General features: G+C 36.1%; 2 protein-coding genes across 2 annotated transcripts in view; one reads left to right on the top strand and one right to left on the bottom strand.

Moving 5' to 3' along the window:
- Positions 1-20,262, bottom strand: part of LOC135682065 (transformation/transcription domain-associated protein-like) — a 66,432-nt gene that overhangs the window by 26,543 nt on the left and 19,627 nt on the right. Inside the window, exons 31-56 of the mRNA XM_089112980.1 lie at positions 20,013-20,100; positions 9,815-9,893; positions 9,025-9,114; positions 8,467-8,577; positions 7,960-8,049; positions 7,367-7,489; positions 6,931-7,001; positions 6,513-6,616; positions 5,985-6,080; positions 5,725-5,752; positions 4,893-5,037; positions 4,623-4,708; positions 4,408-4,519; positions 3,955-4,128; positions 3,595-3,669; positions 3,308-3,334; positions 2,950-2,997; positions 2,631-2,717; positions 2,261-2,357; positions 2,090-2,154; positions 1,834-1,890; positions 1,290-1,400; positions 1,116-1,181; positions 701-790; positions 461-580; positions 21-134 (exon numbers count right to left, since the gene is read on the bottom strand). Of these exons, the coding sequence (XP_088969106.1) occupies positions 21-134; positions 461-580; positions 701-790; positions 1,116-1,181; positions 1,290-1,400; positions 1,834-1,890; positions 2,090-2,154; positions 2,261-2,357; positions 2,631-2,717; positions 2,950-2,997; positions 3,308-3,334; positions 3,595-3,669; positions 3,955-4,128; positions 4,408-4,519; positions 4,623-4,708; positions 4,893-5,037; positions 5,725-5,752; positions 5,985-6,080; positions 6,513-6,616; positions 6,931-7,001; positions 7,367-7,489; positions 7,960-8,049; positions 8,467-8,577; positions 9,025-9,114; positions 9,815-9,893; positions 20,013-20,100 (2,354 nt within the window). The remainder of the gene's footprint in view (positions 1-20; positions 135-460; positions 581-700; positions 791-1,115; positions 1,182-1,289; positions 1,401-1,833; positions 1,891-2,089; positions 2,155-2,260; positions 2,358-2,630; positions 2,718-2,949; positions 2,998-3,307; positions 3,335-3,594; positions 3,670-3,954; positions 4,129-4,407; positions 4,520-4,622; positions 4,709-4,892; positions 5,038-5,724; positions 5,753-5,984; positions 6,081-6,512; positions 6,617-6,930; positions 7,002-7,366; positions 7,490-7,959; positions 8,050-8,466; positions 8,578-9,024; positions 9,115-9,814; positions 9,894-20,012; positions 20,101-20,262) is intronic.
- Positions 14,434-17,439, top strand: LOC135681861 (histamine H2 receptor-like). Its single transcript, XM_065196487.2, has one exon. It carries the CDS (start codon positions 14,763-14,765, stop codon positions 15,675-15,677), a length of 915 nt encoding a protein of 304 aa, XP_065052559.1. The 5' UTR covers positions 14,434-14,762; the 3' UTR covers positions 15,678-17,439.

Raw genomic sequence — 20,262 nt, 5'->3', positions numbered from 1 at the left:
ATCGATGTTAAAGAACTTACGATGAAAAATCTGTTCATCAGCGGGTTTGCTATGTTAATGAGGAAGAAATCCGCCGTGTGACTGGGATATCTCATTAGGAATTTTATCAATGGCTCTCTAAACGGGCTGCCAACCTGATTTCAAAAAGAACAATAAATATATTAAGTTCTACACCCGATTTCAGTTCAAATTAGCTACCTGATGGCCATTTACAATAATCCAAGCTCTTATATTTTTACAAATAAAAAGATGAAATTATAAAAAGAAAAAATTTCCTTTAAATCGTCAGGCTTTATAATTTTAGCTTCTTAACAATACTAGCAGCTTTCAATGGAAAAAATTTGAAACTATCATTTCCAGCATTTCGAGCTCAAAAATGTCTCAAAAACTAAATCAGCTTGTTGCAAATCTTTCGTAAGAAGCAAAGTCTAGCAAAATCTTGTCAGCAACATCACTTAACCTCTAAGATGAGTGCTTGCTCCGTTTTAACAGTCAGTTGCACTAATGGCTCAATCAGCTTAGATGATGCAGCAGGGACAAGCTGGAACATGTTCATTATGGCCGCACAGATCTTTACTTCCTGTAATTAAAAACTCTCTTAGTAAGCACTTGAGGGGTATGCATGATTAAGCGTAATTTCAGGAAATGCTTTTTTGGCTAAATATTTTCTAAATCGATAAAACGGTAAAGGCAATTTTACCTCACTGCTTCTTAATGCAGGTTTAATCTGTTGTTGTGACTGGGTATTCGCAGCAACTTTTGCAGCCTCGGTCCAGCGATTTAAATGTGCCTTAAAAAGATCAAAGAAATAAAATCAACATCACATTGATTACACATATACTTGAATTATTTTGATTAAAAGCTAGAGAGTGAATTCCTTGGATCCTGTTACCGAAGCTGCATTCCATGCTACCAAAGACCACTCAACGCCCTGGCGAGCATTCCTAGAAGTGCAAATCCGATAAGATCTGATAACCTTTTAAAACGTTTCACAATGCAATGTCAGGATATCAAGTGAACAACTGGCGTGACAGAATTTGAATTTATTGCTTACAGAAATCCATAAATCTTGTCTAACAAAATTAATAAAACTATTTGTTAAAAGGTCCACTTACCAATAATTGTTCACATAATTTTTCATTGAAGAGATCCGGGAACAGCTCCATAAAGCAGGTAAGTTTCTAATAATAGAGATAAGATGAGAAATTGCGTCACCGGGAAAAGACTGGAAGTGTAGCAAACAGAGAAAAGGCACGGGGAAATTACATATACATATAAACTGTTAATACCTTAAGCACATTCATATTCAGGCTTCGGAAATCTCCAAGTTGTAGTAACAGAGGCCTGATGTTAACTCGAACGTGGTCTTTAACACTGTCCAAGGCTCCACCATTTATAAACTGAAACAGAAAGAGGGAATCACTTAGTATTCCTGTAAAAATCAGCTGCTTTTCAATTTAAGTTGGTAGACAATTTCCAACACAGAAAACTCTTTCAAAGTCACAGAAATAAAAACTGCTAAATTTTGGTATCAACTTTTCAAACCAAAGATCAATGTAAAACGCTAGTGCCACTTTTCATATCGATTTTCGAAATTCAATGTCGGAATTGTTTCTAAAATTTCCAAAGATTTCATACACACATTTTCTGATAATTAGGCAAAGATGGAATGTGCTCAAATTTTTACGCTGTTAAACCAGTTAAAATACCAATATCATGTTTGCCCAGGTTTAAAACCTCTAATAATTCAACCTTTCGCACATACAAACTGGAGTTAAAGTCTCAAGCACATAAGGTCCTAAGGTTAAGTGACGTAAATTAGTAGACCAATACCTTTCTCATGTTTTCTTTTCCAGCTTCCATAACTTCTGGGACTGAAGAATTGATTGCCTTTAAAATAACCAAAGTTTTAATATTGGATTGTTTTCCTGACTGCTTTCTCTTATCGAAGATTCCTTTACACGTGCATTTTGGCATCATAAAATAACAAAACATTTAATGTATCGAAAATATTATCATGAAAGCCTGGACTTTGAAAAAATCGAAATAAGCCAAGTTAGAGAAAAGTGTAACAACATAAACGAAATACCTTTACAAGCACATTGAAGATCTTTTCTCTTGCTTGGACGATGTAATGGCAGGACGTCAAGGCGGCTAGAATGAAAACATGAATCAATAGGTAAACACGAAATTTGTTAAGGGAAGTCTATGAAGAATTTTGATATATCTTACAAGGATACGAGAAAAAGGAATATCGAACCTAGAGCACTGATCCGGAGTTGTGCAAAGCTCTGGACATTCTTGTAGCAGGGAAGTTTGGTCAGCTGACTGTCATCTGCTTCACAAAAAGTGTAAAGCTGAAAGAAATTGAAAAGGAAGAGCTATAAGAAGCAATAATAAATGCTATCAACAAATAGAGACATTACAGTAAAATCTTGGAAAGATAAGTAGTTTAGGAAACATGTCTAGAGTGTATAAACTTGTTGGAAAATATTTCTGCAAGGTGAGTGCCCAAACCATACTGCTTCTAGAGACAGCATGCATCGAAATCTTAAGCATGTCAAATAAATAGAAAGTTGATCAATGACCACAGTGAAAGCATCATGAATAATAAAGCTGCTTGTACTTACTTCCGTGAAGAAAACTTTATGCTCGATCACAGAAAGGTCCATCGTAAAGAGTCTAGGAGTCAACGACGTGCAAAAAGTGTTCCCGTCCTACCAAATAAGAAATCAAATTTCACTAAGAATTTGCTTCGAAAATTGAAAAATATATGATAGAATCAAAGGTCAAATTATGTTGCTGAGCTTCAAGATGGTTCAAGATGTACGTAATCTTCTATAACCAATAAAATGAAAAAATAAATGTCAAAAAACGAAATGATAAATGCTACAACGAAATTACAAGCTGACATTCGTGATTTCAAATATTTTGAATGCATTACATTACCATTAGAGCAATCTGAGTATTGGCCGGCTGATGTCGAAGCAGATGTTTCTAAAATGAAAATAATTTCAAATCAAGCAAGCAGAAAAATTAATTTGCAAACACCATTTGCTACAGGAAAAATCTGTGTTGATAAACAAACTGGATAAAAGACACAACAGCTCGAGGTCTTATCAAAGTTTTTACAGCCACTTAAAAACATAAAACAATTATTTCATTGTCTAAATTAGAAATTAGAAGTTGATGCTGCAGCACAGGCTATATAATATTTAATTTAATGAGCCCTGAAATTACTTCTACATAAACAAATCTGTTCATAGTTATACACTCTTCCTGCTGTACACAAATAACAAAATTATACCTTTGGTGGTATCATGTCTTCCAGGAGCTGCAAAATGAAATATTTATCATATAGTACAATGATAAATTAAAAATTCAGTGCAAAATGAGAGTTGAATGAAAAAGGAAAAAAATCTGAAGGACTGTATCTTTCCATACGGTCTCGCTGCTTAAAGATAAACAAAATGGACAACAGGAATCAGAAGTTAATAGTTAAACGCCAAGCTCTGAGGCGACTAGCCAAGAGTAAAACTAGCCGAGTAAACAATGATGATACGGTTTAATTTAATAGTAATAGTCATCACTCACGGTTTTGTGGGGTTCCATTAGGCTATAAACACTCTTTCCAGTCAACTTCGACAAAACATCCAAGGCATACCTGGCCTAAAAACAGGACGAGCAACACCACGATCAAGAATCTAATAACTATCAAATCAGTGAAACAAAAAGTAGATAATTATTTATTTGTGTTTCTCTAAGGTGACAAACAAATCTCATGCACGTAGTAAAGGAGAAAGAAAAAAGTGTTTGTCATCGTTAAATCAAGGTAGATGCGCATACATAGAAAGTGCTCCTAAACAACATTAATTTATGTTGCATAAAGTAAAGCGATAAAAAAAAGGAAAAAGAATACGATATTACTGCATTTAGGAAGCATTCATAACTCACTTGAGCCCTGACAGTGTGATTTGGAGAGACAACCTCCCTAACCATATGTTGTACCACAAGTGGAAAAACTTTCGCTTGAATTTTTGTGAGCTCTTCGTCCTTCAAATCGCAATTACACTTCTTCAACAAATCCACGAGAATTGATTTTGCAATATCGACTGTTCCTGATGAAACCTGAAATTCGTTCATTCTAACGTCAGTCATGTTTTGCTAACGCTAAAATTATCTGTTTTATCTAATGAAAGCTATTGATTTTTGATACCATAGAATGGGAATAGACAATAGGAGTCATCTAGAACTCCTTACGATACATCTATACGACTGATAATTAACTGGGAGCAAATAGTGACAGTTAGAATAGCTAAGCACCACAATACACAAACGTTACGAGCAACAGCATAAAGTAATGCTAATTTACAGGGTTTACAGATTGAGTGATTTTCAAGTAGGTACCTCGTTCGTTAAATCCATCATAACAAACATAAGAGCTGTGATGAAAGCAGGTTGGTGATCCAGTAGCCAGGGCAATGGCATGTAATTCAGCAAAAACTTTATTGACATACACCTATAGAAACAAAAACAAGGAATAAATTAAAAAGAATACAAAATGCAGGGATGTGAATACTTATCCAAGGAGAGAACTCTACGAAATTACAGTAAAAACTCACCCGCCAGCTTTAGCAAACCAGGCCCTTTCATAACAGCATCCACATAGCTTCTCTAACATGTACTCAAAAAATGGCAAGCGGGCAGCCTATTGGAAAGAAGACATCATTCATTGCTATCACATGCAAATTCTTTCCAAAGAAAAACCTTATGCAGTACAAAGCAAGTGCGTTGGTTTCCAGCTATATCATTACAACAAACGTAACTTTCTTCATATAATAATTTCAGAAAGAATGAATTTGAGAACTATTATCCAAAAAGCGTGAATTTACCTTCAGTTTGTCACGTAAAACGATAGATATTGTTTCAAACAATATTTGAATAGCAAGCTCTCCAATCTTTCCAATATCTTTGTCTTCATGAGACATGATATCTGCTATTGAATCAATAATTATGTGCACGTCCATCCCAACCGGACTAAAATAACAACATGATGAAATAGGAATTAGCTTTGGAAGACTTTCAGCAAACTAAAGCAACAGAGTATGAATTTGTGAATAAAAAGTTACAAAACAAAATGGAAATAAATAATCAGTATAAGTATTAAAAGGAAAGGATAAAAAATAAACAACGTGAAAATGCTAGCAGAAGAAAGTGATAAGAGGCTGTTAATCTTAACTGATAAAAGGTAAAAAAGGTAACCAGTTAAAAAGTTTGAAACCAGAGTTGCAAAAAGTTGTTATCCCCTAAACCTGCAATTTGTGGCTTCAACTTTCCTCATTTTAACGCTTTGTAAAAATACTTAAAAAAACAGCTGTGCGGTGTTTTATACCAGACGAAAAAAAGAAACCAGAGGTCTTCCTCTGACATTTTTTGTGTTGCAGCTCAGCATCAAGGCTTTTACCAACATTTATAAGAAAAAGTTTTCCTGACACATCAATATTTCCTCATAGATTAACATTCAATTTTTGTATTGACCTTCCAGCCTGACTCTTCTAAATTTGATTCTCTGTCTTGTGATTCTATGTAATATCAGTTATATATATCCAACAATTGGAAGAAAAGAACAATGATATAAAATTTTGTTTGTAATAAAAATCCTTCCTCAAAACCAGTCTGTAGGTCTGGCGGGTTTTTGAATCAATAGTTTGAACCAAATTTTACCTTTTCTGAGAAATCAATGCAAACGAGCCTGCAATAAACAATGAAAACTACCATTAATACTTTTGAAAAAATGAAAATAAATTAAAAGAAATCTTGAATGAAAAGACCTGATATGTGGTTTAAGATCTTTTCTAGAGAAGAACAAAGTCGTGATCATCGAATATAAAATCACATTCGCATAATTAACATACGCATCCTGAATTCCTTGTAAGCGTTATTCCTTAGTTATAAAAGATAACGACAAATATCGAAGAGCGTACCAGCTTGCTGAGTCACTGTAACAAGCGCAAATTGTCGCAGTATTCCAGACATGAAGGGGAGTGATTCACTCTGCAACTCGGAAGTAGCAGCAGCAACTGCAATTGAAAGAAGTTTCATACATATCAAAACGACCTACTTAAATCATTATAAAATCACCTCTTTAACATTTCCCTATTGTAGATCCTCTTTCCAGATCTAATAGGAAATACTACTATCAGACATCAGCAGACAACCTAAGAGAAACTTTTACCATTGGCGTAGCGGACGCAAAACGTTTAGGGAGTCATAGTATGGGTCTTGCCCAAGTATGGTTGCTTCATTGAGATAGAATCGCCCGAATGGAGCCTGAAATGCTATATACATTGCGTGATTTGAGGGGATGCAACCCTCCTAGCCCCATGTCTACTACACCTCTGATTTTCACCACAGAGTACTCAATTTATTACATTTCCTGTTGGGATTCATACCCCAAACTAGTAAAGCATTCCTGAGAGCTTAGATTTATTCTGAGTTGTCTAGCTACTCACAAAGCATTCCTGAAAGCGCCTGTTGTAGTGTTTTCAGCGACTGCTTGTCAGCACATGCTGCAACCTGAGGCTTTCCAGTTGCATGCAAGTCTTTGTCTTTGAACCTTTATAGGAATCGTAGTCAAGTTATAAAAAATAGCTGATGAAATAGAACTCTACTTAGAAAAGGGTTGCAATTCGTCGAAACGAAGTGAGAAAAATTCATAAACTATAATAGCACTAGATAAATAGGTATTTAGTGCACAACAAAGACAAAACAAAAATTTCTTCTTGACTTTTTTACATATAGATTTAAATGTATTTTTGCAACTTTAGAATCAAATTAAAATTTCATCAATTTAAAAAAGAGTAACTTTTTCATATTAATAAATAATTTATAAGAAAATGGCAGTTTTAGTTCACAATTAATGGTGTTTACCCTGGCTCCAGTAGAAGTTCGTTTAAGAATTCTGTAGAATCTTCAAGTGACATTGCAGCAATGATGAAGTACTAAAGAAAAAAAGTCATAAAATTGAATAAAAAAAGACCTTAAGGTGCAAGCGCCTTTTCAAAGCATCACTAACAGATATAGCTTTGAAATCAAGGTGAAAAGCTATTTTAAGCAAACTTCACGAATTAAGCACAACAAAAATCTAAAGAAAGCATAGAGCAAGGTCTTATTTCTGTTCCTTGAAAGGTATCGTTATTTGGTAGATTGGATGGCTCAGGATATTTAGAAATTTTCAGTTAAATGTCGTTTCGCATAGGGATTTGAACTGCCTAATTTTAGTACCGACGTAAATTTAAAAAAAAAATAAAAAAAGCATACAGGAATATCTGAATGATGCTGAAAGAATTTGTATTTTGCGGCAAACCTTGACAATAAGCCATGACTGTTGCTTGTAGAATGGTGTATTGTCAAACGTGTTGCTTTGTTGGTTTGTCGTTGTAGTGGTTGGTTTCGGTGTTTTAAGCACATTGCAAGCACGCTCTATCACCTAAAAAGGCAATGCGTCAACAACTCGAAAGGATCAGAGAGTAAACGGAGTTTGTGATTTTGTATTGTAATATAAGTGAGACTCTTCAGTAAGCTTATAAATCAAGTTATGCAAATATACTCCTTCGTTTAGGAAGCTTTTTCGGGAAAGTGTTATAATTTTTTATTACACTGTAAAAACACTTTGAAAAACGTTATGAAGAAGAGAATAAGATTTGAAAATTCGATATACATCTATACATCTATTAATTTTACAGGTCAGGTATGATTATAAAAAAGATCAATTCTAATTACTATCTGTAATCCTTTTTTGACTTCATCTCTGAAGACAACTAGTGATTATTTGAGATAACACGCGATTACTTATGGTAATTGGTTACACATAAAAATAGATGATTAGCTACTATTCGAATTGACTGAGATTAACAAATTGATAATGAAGATACATGATTGTAATTCATGATTACTTACACTGGCAATAGGCAAAGACACATCAACATCTGCATCAAAGAATGATAGTAAGATGCACGGGCCAATGTTTTCGCTTTCATTGTATGTCAGCTGCAAGCATAATTGTGTATTCAGTACTAATCAAAACGAAAATACCTGCGCAAAATGTCAAAACTGAAAACTAGAATATTAAAAAATCTGGAATGTAGAGTCGGTGACGGATCTGTCTTAACAAAATAAACAAATTTTCTAACACGATCACGATAGGAATTCAGTTCAGTAACGATGAAAAAATATATCTTAAGTTTGTACTTTGTCCTTATATAAATCTATATATACGAATATAAATAATAAATATAGTCAGTAAAGACAAATATCTCAAGGATAACAATTTTAAAGTGATAAAACATCTAACTCATTGAATAGAAAAAGTAATGTCTTTAGCACGCATGACTTCTAATCATTCTTTGGATCGAATGGCAAATTGAATTATATTGCAACGAAGACAAAACAAACAATTTCTACTACCTTCTGTGGCTCTTTTAGCATTCGTCTGCTGGCACCTCCAAATTTTCCCAGGACGCGAAACGCAACATGTGCAATTGAATCTGCAGTATTTCGCAAAGTTCTCCACAAAGCCTGAAATATAACCACACTTCGACTATAGATAAAAGCAAAACACGGCGCTCTTCTATGCTATCATTTGAAATAATAATGGGACATTTTAAAAAATTCCAGGCAGGCAATTTTTCGTAATCTGGCTGCAACTATTCAAAAATCATAAGTTAGTGAGAAACGACCAAAAGGTGTTTTAGATTTGCGAATTTTGAACATCTAGGGTCAGCTGTCAAAGATTTTTGAACGTCATTCATTCCTTGAAACAGTCTCTAAATTGGATGCTTTAACTTGCGCTCCACATCTTCTGTTTTCCATGAGACAGTTCTTCTGATGTCATTTGCAAAACAATGAAAGCCATGACAGACCAAGATTAACAACAAATTTGTTCAAGAAATATAAATATCACAATAAACCCGAATGTTTATTAAATTATGGATAAGACTACGATCAAGGCACAACATAACACACCTGCATCAAATCGGCTCTGACAGGCTGGATGTGGTCATACAAGAAATCCGGTTGAAGATTATCGACACACAACTCAAGAGTCCTTAATCCCTGAATAAAAACAAATAGTGGATAAAAAGCTCGAGTTATTGTTTCTGTTTGGAACAGAGTCGGTAAGCAACTCGCACTAAAGAGTTATAACATGACACCTAGTTTCGAGGGCTTAGGGCTACGTTTTAAATTTGACCTTACATTATCGGCACGCTCAAACTTAAAAAGACGCTTCGCAATTACCTAAGGAGATCTTTAAACTTGGTTGAGTCGAAACCTAACTGGTTTTAATAACTTCTCTTTCAACTGTGTTTACACGACAAGGTAGCTGAAATCGCTTGAACGAGATCAAGATTTCTTACAAACACCCGCAAATGAACTGGCTCAGTTAAGCCAGGTGATTTTTTCTTGAATCGCGCATGCAATCGACCAATGATAGTTTGAATATCCACCTGTGTAAACAACCCACTCTTCCTGGATAGACGGGCCAGCCCACAGCATATAAACAGGCACAAACTACCTCTTTATGGAATGGCAAAATGACGACGTCATTAAACTCATTTTTCACGATGAAAGAGCCTGTACTGTACTTACGTGGCCATATCGCAGTCAAATTTTATTACAATTTGCTTATATGAAGCATTGACTATGTTTGCGATTTCACAGCCGGTTTCACATTTGCAAAATAAATTTTACCAATCAACGTAGGAATATGATTTCTTCGTTTCGGTATAAATGCTTAAAGTTTTACGGCACAAACCTGACTAACAAGGGTCTGCGTTCCATTTAGAGCTGACACAAGAGGGTCCATAAGCATCGGCAAGTAGGGAAGAAGGGAACTAAAAAAGACAAAAAATTGGCAATAAGCATAGGTTTGGCAAACAACGTCCTGAGAGAAATTTCTTACTGATGACAGATAATCAACGAGTAGTTGTTCTCTTTTTCATTCATATAACCATATTTATTCGAATAATCATATGTCACGTCACAGCGGTTTCGACAGTATGGAATACGATAAAATTATTCGATAAAACTACTTGTTCTATCAATTTTTCTGAGCTATAGAGGAAATGCATAACATGCATCAGCAAGACTTGTAGTAACATCTGGTGGTGCTTCACACCGTTTAATCAAAACAATATATACCGTAAATTCTCTTTTTAGCCTCCCGGGGGCTTATTGTTTTTCAGCACTTTAAAAGGGGGGCTTATAAGAGAGGAGGCTAAATTGAGAGAGGGGGCTTAATAAATATTTTGTAATAAAAATCATTAGTATTGGTAAACTAATTTTTTGTTATTTGCGAAATAAAAACATCAAATCTTTTATATCAATTATATTGTCATCGTCAACGTTATCAATTATAATTCTAAAATATCTTCTTGGGCCATTTCGCCTTCTGAAATCGAGCATTTGAAAAGGTCGACTTCATCCCTCGGAGTACCAATGGCCTGCAATTTTGGTAAAAGGCTCTAACATGACCCATGATTAATGAAAGAGACATAATGTGAATTTTGATTTGATGCGATTTGATTTGGGGGGGCTAAATTGAGAGGGGGGGCTAATTAAATTTTTCCTTCTGAAAAGGGGGGCTAATAAGAGAAGGGGGCTAAGAACAAGAGTTTCATTCTCACTCTTTTCGTAACAATGTTTTCTTTAAATTTTCTTTGTCTCTTGATTCGAGCCTGTCTTATTCCTATAATTGTCATGAATATGCCTACCACATGCGATGTGAAAATAACGTCATCGATTTTAACTGCGCAGGCACATATAATACGAAACTTTTCAACCCAACGGACTTTCGCACAAATGTTGGTTCGTCTACCCAGTAACTACTGAATAAGCACACCTCTCTGCTGGCTGTCATTGTAAAGGCAAGAGTATGCGCAGAAATAATTCACTTCGATGCGCATGGTCTTCGACTATTCGAAGACGGGGTGGCTCATAAGACCAAAGACTTCTACAAGTGCTCCCAAAAAATACAATTTTTTCTGATTTTATAAAGTATTGCCTTCTAGTAGCAATCATTAAAACATGTATGGTAAAATTTGGATGAAAGAGTTTCAGATTCTGCCTGAGTATTTGGTCGATAGTTGAAAGTTCTAAAAATAAACCCCTTATGACGTCTCACTTTGGTACTCTTTAGTCTCCACGGCACTATTATCATACATCCACGGCACCAAAAAAGACCGAACTTCTCGATTTGTATCTCAAAAGAAACCCCGAGATAAAGTGCCTTAATAATAATAATAATAAAAACACTTATATTGCGCCATATATCCACAGGGCTCATAGGCACATTACAATTGAAAATATGAAGTCTAATTTAAAATGTATGTTAAAAAGGGGTAAAAGTTTACAATTTTTTTATTAAAATCTAAGTTAAAACAATTTATTCAATAAAATACTTTCTAAATAAATGTGTCTTCAAATAAGTTTTAAACGTTTCTAAAGTGTTGCATGCTGTAACTGAGTAGGGAAGTCTGTTCCAGAGGGAAGGGGCTCCTTGGTGAAAGCACGATCACCAGCCTTAAGGTGCCTTGTCGGCAGCCGATTTAGCCAACATACAGAAAACTCTCGATAACTCGAACTTTAGGTAAAAGCAGCCAATAGTTCGAGTTATCGGGAATTTTTTCATGTGAACAACAACAACATCAACAAAATAATAAAAGAATGAAACAAAAGATTGAAATATAGCCGCTCATAGATCGTGCTCCAATTAAAAAAGGCGTGGATTTCAAAAAAGGTGCGAAATGTGTACAAAATGAACTGCCGGTCTCTCTACAACTACGATAACTCTTGAAATCCATATCAAAAACACAACAGATTAAAAAATATTTGGACTCCAAAGCAAGATTAATAACTGGATGTTCGTTGTGAGCTTGAAAACCTTGTTGATAATTGTGTGGCATATGTCGTAAATGGTAAAAATATTACTGGTAATCTTATAAAAGGAGATACTGGACGTTTAGCAAAAACTATAAGTTTTTCTCCAACGATGTCATCTGGAAGCAAATGCATCGCCAAAGCCTTGGTGATTGGTAGCTCCTTGCAGTCTGCAAACTACAGGACTTGACAAATTTATTCCTGTTTTAAAACAGCAACTTGATTCGATAAATAAAAAATATTGGTATGATTAAGATATTGTCGTTATCTTGTCCTGCTCGCTAAAAACCAACTCGAGTTATCTAGAAAATATCCCAAAAGGAGTCGAAAATGGTTTGTTGTAACGAATGTCGAGTTATCAAAGGTTTTGTTTTCAAGAACAGTATTGCGCAAGAGGGATGCAGTTTCAGCTCGACCTAGCAAATGTTCGAGTTATCGGGGGTTCTAGCTATTTTTTGTTTTCATTTGTGATTTTTCTTGGATGATCAAGAGAGAAAATATTTGAACAGGGGCACTGGTGGGTGCCATAAACGATTTTTTGTCTTGAGATTTCGTGTAAAAGGCTTCGATCATCAAGCATAAATTTCGGGGTTAAATGATATTTGTTCGTTGTTTGGAGATGCAAATCAATGGCGACCTCACTTTTAAAGATTACAGGTCCTGTTATTGCTTTGAAAAGGATTCCTCCGTGAATAGAGTTACGTCATTATGCACAACCACTGCGCACGACGGTTAGAAGGATAACTTTATCTCACGAAAATCGACCTTGATGTGCCATCTTGCAGTTCCAGGTTGACGCTGTGGTCGCAGTTGGCGCGTCATTCGGCGTGAAAATCCAAGCGATAATGGTTTGGACCATATCTCACATTTTTGGCTCCAGACAGATAAGAAAGTGTCAAGGAAGCGCTGGATAGCATCTCGTATTTTCTTACAGAGTTTCTGCGGAAACTGTTGCGGGGGCAAACTGACTAGTTCTCTAAATATTATAAGCCCTGTGAATAAGCGTATGTTCCCCTAGCCTCTTTTGCAGGAAAAGCTATGAATGTTGCTAAGCGACACTTTCACCAGAATAATGTTCCATTCAAGTGGTATGCATTCCCAATAGGGCTAAAAATTAGAAGCAGTTGACTTTTAGCAACGCAGTATGATGCATTAACCAACATGTCACAAGCAGCGGCCCCGCCCAAATAAATGACTGTGCATTATAGCAGGAAATACGTTAAGTGTCTGACCTAAATTATCTGAGGTTGTAAAGATTTTTACATGGATGAGCCAATGTTATTAATGACGAATGAATGAACAGGGGATCTGTGAATTGTGCACTTTAATCGATATGTATGTGGATAGCAAAACTTTTATTAAGGAGGATATCTTGGTTAGGAGCATAGAATATGGTTTGAATTATCTGAGGCGGAGACGTGACGCAACACGGCGCAAGATCAGTTTCCAAACAGAGAGTATCACAATTGTAAAAAATTGTAAGAAATTGCGCTTCAAAGGGGGTGAAAATAAACTAAGATTCGGGAGACAGAAAACAGAAGCATTGGTACACCGTTGTTCTACAGCCAACAAAAAATTCTCTAGAATACAAAGTTTGTATTCTATCTTGAATTTCTTAGTGGTCTGAAGATAAAAGTAACAAAAAATTATACAATGGACTCAAGTCACGGTCTGTGCAACTGGCCGTCAAGAAAAGGTCAAGGAAAAAGAAAAATTGGATAATCAAGCAGTGGTGAAATCGAGAAATATCATACTAGTAAAGTTATGATAGGCTGAACGGGGTGATTACTTGAACGCATCATAACAAGGCAAATGAGAGCCTACCGTGTTGCAACTAAATTTCAGCATAAAGGAACGACGTATTATCAGACTCTATCAAAAAGTTTTTGCAGGAACCAACGTAGATCATAGAGGAACTTATCAGGAACTACTATTTCCCTTTTACCCTAATTTTGCATAAAATGCGAGCAATGTTGCTCAGTCTTCCGCATTGAGCTTGTGAAAGAGCAGCAATATAAGGAACAATGTGGACAAAGGACACAAAAAGAGAAAACCTGGCAATAGGAGAAAAATTATATGGCAATAGCTGAGATTTCCAATATGCGATATTCTTTAAAGTGTGAATCATAGCGGACCAAAAATATTTTTCCATTTAATACATTTGCTCTGTGCTTGCTAAGAAAATTCGAGCTAGAAAAGTCCATGATTAGTGTTTTGTTTATCATTTCATTTCTTGCTAAGGGAACCGGCCAGATCTATTCTCGTGAGAGCTTCCTTCCTAAGAAGCATTGTCTGTAGGACAATTTAACTTCCACTCGGAAAATTATTATATCTAAGACCTGTTCACACCCAGTTTGCAAAAACTACTCTTTCGCGAGGGTGTGCTGGAGTTTTCCTCAATCTTTTGTACACGAATGACGAGAAATGCTGATCTCCGGTAAATCAATTTAAATTATTAAATCTATTAAACTTGAAAATAATAAGATTAAACATGCTACCGACAACGCCCTCTTTCTGAGACTCGTTGAGCTGGATTTCTGGTCAATGATTGCTAATTACCTTACATTTCGTAGTACTCATCGGGTTGGCTTATCTCCAGTTCATTCATATCACAAGCGGAGTGGCAGTCAGAGAAACACCTGCATTCACCCCCGTCATAAGCCGTCAGATGCGCTGACATGAACTACAAAAACAACCGCATACGACAGATGCGTAGTGTAAAAACAAGTCAGGGTCTTTGATTCATTAGACGCACATTGATTCCAGGAGCGTACGAGTTAGGAGCTCTCGGAAAGTTTCAGAAGACGAAACACTCAATCTTTGCCATGGCTCAACTGACAATTGAAGACATATTGCGGATATTTGCCTTGTCTATACTTGCAGTAACGGCCGTCACTTCAAATCTTACGGTTTGTGTTGCTTTGTACAGAAATGTCAAGCTACGGACAACGTTCAGTTTAATGATCTTCTCTCTGGCAGTTGCAGATTTGCTCACTGGACTGATTGTCATCCCATCCTACTGTGTTTTCATTGCAGAGGAGACACTGCATAGGGACAAAGCCGGGGCATATTTCTATGCAGTATACATCTGCTTTGATATTTTCTGTGGCATCGCTTCCATATATAACATGACACTTATGAGTCTGGAACGGGCGATTACAATCGTAGCCCCAAGTTTTCATGCAAGAACTTTGGCTAATAAGAAATCAATGAAGAAACTACTGCCAATACCATGGATTGTTGCTGTGATACTGCTTTTCCCAAAGATAGCCATGTACACAAAAGTCATGGACGCAAAAATGATTGCAATCTTCTATTTCATTCTTGCATTTGCCATTCCACTTTCTGTGATTATCGTTTGTTATGGTTATATCTTCCACGTGCGTGTTAAGCTTGCTGCAAACTGTGGCAACCGCTTCTTGAAAGATCTCCGGCTTGCGTACACAGTACTGGCTATAATTGTCATATTTTTCCTGTGTTGGGCACCCTTTTTCAGTATGGTTCTCTACTTTGGCTTATGCACAAAATGTGCCCCAGTGAATAGCCTGCTCATCTTCTTCAAGTGGCTGCAGTTTTTCCATTCATGTTGCAACCCATTCATCTACGCACTATTGCAGCCAGCATTTCGACATGCATTCAAAGAGACGATGCAACGATGTCTTGCTTGGAAGAAGGAGATAAGCGCACGTGGGGACCTGGAACGCCAGCCGATGAGTGACTGCACAATTATTGATGAATGATTGCGACACGGCCCAGATGATTGCATTTACACCAAAAGATACAAGCTTTTTATCTGCACCACTAGTTCATTCAGCCCTGCTCGAGAACTGACAATGTATATCACAATGTCGCATTCTTAAGTAAGAAAACTTTTGGAACCAGTGCGCAGACTATAAACTGTAGAAAGATAGCATTTATTTTAATCTCTGTACATAGTTATATGACTATCAATTATATATTCTGAATAAAATGTATAATACGAGCATAAGTTATCTTCCTTAAAAAGGGTATGCAAATAAAATATTTTGAGTTATTTCTTGAAGATTGTGATAGCAAGCAAGAAGATACATCTTTTATCTTCGTTTAAAAGTAAGCCGGATTTCAAATTAGTGATCAGCTAGGTTAGGTAGACAGCGGGCAGTCAGAGAGCTACGTAGAAAGGCTTTTGAGGAGACATATCTTTCGCCGTGCAGAGAAAGATATAGGCATCAAGCTGTCAATGTGGGTTGCGGTTGATGGAAGATTTTTTGATACGAAAGTAAGATTATTTGATGCGAAAGTAGGCATTTTTATATGAAGTAAGAACTAAAATCACGGCATTACAAGGAAGATACTTCAGAGTCATTGATATCAATTCCAAATTTTTTTCGCTCTCGTAGAATCATAAGCATGAAATATTCTCCTCACCCAAAAGCGAAACCCTTTGGTTGAATGAAAATATTATTCTCCTCGCCAAACTTGTCGGTTATTCTAATCACAAACCCATATAATACTATCAATGCTTTGATCTTAACAAACTTGCGGTAAGGGCCAGGGATGCAACGCAGCATTATCCTCTTAAGGCAATGTGATCTGAAAAACAGTCAAACACAGTGTGCATGTTGCCTAGCTATGATCATCCCAGTGGATCTCAACCTCACTGCTAAATCAAAATGCATTCTTAGAACCCCAACCCAGGCCCGTCGGAACCGGGGGGCTGAGGGGGGGCTGGAGCCCCCCAATAATTGTCAAGCTGTTGCATGTTTCCTTTATAACAGTGTACTGAACGAGAAGGAAAACAATGGGCAGCGCCCCCCCCCCCCCCCCCCCCCAATATGAATTTCATTCCGACGGCACTGCAACCATATGTACTGGTTCCTTTACAAAACAACTGAACGATACAACAGAACCAAATGTTAGTGGTGATTATTCTTACAAAGTAGGCCAATAAAATTCGAGTAACGTGGCGATCGATCTTTGCTTAGGACAATGCCGTTAATATCTGAAGACCTTCAAATAAATAATTAAATCGAGGCGGAGTGTGGGTATTGTAACCTTAATTTCTTTAATTTTATTGGCAGTTATTGACAATGTGGCCATCATGTTTTCTGTGCTCTGATGAAATATATTTCAAAAAATTGGATACAATGGCTTATTTCAGCCCAATCCTAGTATAACCGTCGAAATTAGGAACTCTTATTCCAGAAAAACGCTTTGGAGCTTATTCTCCAAAAATCAAAAAGTTTCTTTTAATGGCTATGTACACACATGGGTATATGCCATTATAAAAGATAAATTTGTTAAGATGATCGCACTTTAATATCATATGAATTCCTATGCATGTAGAAAAAATTTTGACAACAAAAATAATCAGTATTTAACCTAATGCTAACAAAAATCTTTGAATAATTTAAATATAGTTTCATAAGTGACGGTTGAAACAATCTTTAAAAATCTCCACTGCTGCTCGTGAATTTATCTTTTTGATGAAAGTCAATAAAACTTAGAATGAGCATACAAGTGTATACGGAAAAAAACAAAAAGTAACAACCTATACACAATGTGAAAACAGGTGTTGATGCGACTGAGAATTGTGTTCCTTGCAAGGAAAATTCAAAATGACTTACATGGTTTGAAAAATACAACAATTTTCTACAAATGGGGCCTACTTTTATGAACAAATGAGCAAACTTGGGACACGAAACTAACCATTAAGGCTGCTTACAAAGAGCTTTACGAACACCCCTCTCAATAGGAGATGATCATGGGAAATATGCTTAATACTGTGTGCTGGGTATCAGTCCTAGCAATCATAAGAAATTGTTGAAAAAACTGATAAGCTTTCCTTAACCGAATTACCGTATATCACATCAATCTTGTTAACAAACTTAAGATAAAGTATATAGATGTAAACAATGTAAAGAAAAGATTTACCAAAACAACAGTATGTGACATTGTCGGAATTAGTCCCTAGCAATAAGGGGTATGATTAAAATCTTTCCGCGTCGCCACCCAATTAGCGGGTTTTGTACGACCCTACATGTAACTTGTACATTGACGAAGACCCCTTTATCTTTTTATCAACAAACACCAATCCTTTAAGTGAATCTGACGAAAGAATAATTGAAATACTAACATTCAATTTTCACATAGAACCTTATCAGAAACAAGATTTGAGAGATTCTATCACATGATTCGAAAAAACCCCTGTCAGAAACAAGATTTGAAAAGCTCAACCACAAGTTTTTAGAGACATGAACTGAGAGACTCCAGGTTGGACAAGTGGTGATTTGAAATGACGTTAAATATAAGTCTCAAAGGCAAAGTTGTCCAGGCTATTAAAACCTATTTGAAGCGTAAATCTCGACACAATCCTGTCATAATTGACCATCTGTTATGTGTTGTGAACCTTTTTCTGAATTCATGTAAAATTTGCTTCAGAATTTTATTTCATGCTTCCACATAGGAACAAATTTTCGATAAAGACACTTGATTTTGCTGCATAGATATAAACTTAATGTTAAGGGCCTTGTTTATAAAAAAACAACAAACGAATTAAAGAACGAAAAAAAGTATAACATTCCGTTCAGCAAAAGATAAATGCTGTTCATGTTCCACATTTTTGCGAGCCATCAGTTAACCTATGGTATTTCTCAGGTCAGAAATGATGGCTTTTCCAGCATAACCCTGCTCAAAGCTTCCTAATTATCCCACATAATCTTGTAAATAAGCTCTGTGGCATTGACACAGGCAAGTAGAGAAGGAATTTACTCCCGACCTGATCGGTTTCAAGGGTGATAATACTGAGTACCTGGTACGCTTCTCGACGTCAGTTGCATACGATTTCATCGCATTTACACCTAAGTACAATTTGATGACAAGAATTCACCACATTAGAGGGTTGAACTCACTTCCAAGAGTTTATAAATAAAAATCTTCACTGACGAATGACTGAAAGATCTCACGGATTATTATGCCTTCTAAATTTACTTCACTGTTTTATGCTATTCATGAAATATGAAGAAGAATGTAAAGGCTACTCAGACCATTTATCTTCCATCTTTTGATTGTCACTTTTTATCGTAGAAACAGGACTTGCCTTTGGTCGATTTGAAGTGAAATAAATTATAACTTTTTCCGTGCCCTGTATTTCTAAACAGAGTCAGAGAAAGGGCTAAGACAAGATAATGTTCCTGTTCTAACTGCCTGAGTCACTGTACATATGATGGTACAAATAAACTGACTAGAAAATAAAATATCCTATGAAACTACGCGCTTAAGAAAACATTTTGAACAAAACCATCTTTTATGACACGTTTGATCACACTTTTATGCGCCTGCTTTATGGTAATGCTGGAAAGTCTCCTGGTATCAGAAGGGCTTTGTAATGAAATAGTTATGTAGTCTTATAGTTTTTGTATTCCCTTATTTGAACTATGGGTATTTAAGTTTTCAACATTGGGTAGGTTTCTTTTAGCTTGGGAAGCCTCGTACTCGCTACACGTTGTTCGTTCTTCACCAACCCTCCCGCTCTCATTCTGCTTCTCTTTATATGATGTTTCCGTTTCCTGGTATAATGCTTAAAGTTGCAGTTTCCCTTTTTCAGCACCATCAAAGCCTCTTCCGCCTTTGGGCATTACTTTAAACATTTTAGGCTTTGATGATTTTTGGTATGACTGATGCATCGGTCAATTGTGGGAAAAGAGGGCATTTCCTGTTCATTCCCTGCCCAAAATTAATTACAGTCGGGGTTCTCCTTAGCTTCCGCTAGTACTTTTTATCTGTAAGTGGTGCATGGTATGTTGAGTGATTTGCGCTGATGCACCAATGGCTCAACATGCTCTCAATGACGGGGGAACGTAGTTTCAGAACGGATTTACTGATGTCTAAAGGCCCCTGAAGCTTATATTTTTTGAGAGATCAAACTTTGCACTACATCTTGCTGTGCAACATCTTACTCGAGATTGAAAACTAATAAGAAATAAAAATGAGAAGCAATACGTGATAAAACAATTATCAAGAAATACCTGGCTTTCACCTCCTTAATGCAAGAGATAACAACATATTCGAAAACAATGGCTAAGGCCAACACTAACCTGAGTCTAACAGGAACAGTCAGGCATAGCTCAACAAAAAGATCCTTCATGTACTGCTTATGAATGCCACTCTGGAGATTATTTAAACCTACCAACAAAATATAGAAAATCATTAGCGAATTCTATTTTAGGCAACTAAAGCAAACATGTCAACATTTGAAATAAATGCTAAATGAAATAAAAATATAGGTTGTAATTTCCATGACGACGGGAGCAAATGCTTTTGCCTTCCTTCCGCAAAACAACCTTT

The sequence above is a fragment of the Rhopilema esculentum genome, chromosome 16 (genome assembly GCF_057945365.1).
Source record: "Rhopilema esculentum isolate cy_ngs chromosome 16, ASM5794536v1, whole genome shotgun sequence".
NCBI classification, from domain to species: domain Eukaryota; kingdom Metazoa; phylum Cnidaria; class Scyphozoa; order Rhizostomeae; family Rhizostomatidae; genus Rhopilema; species Rhopilema esculentum.
The sequence above is the reverse complement of the archived record's forward strand: the minus strand, read 5'-3'. Positions and strand labels throughout refer to the sequence as shown.

Coding starts and splice junctions, on each gene's coding strand:
- LOC135681861 (XM_065196487.2), top strand. CDS start 14,763: ATGGCTCAACTGACAATTGAAGACATATTGCGGATATTTGCCTTGTCT.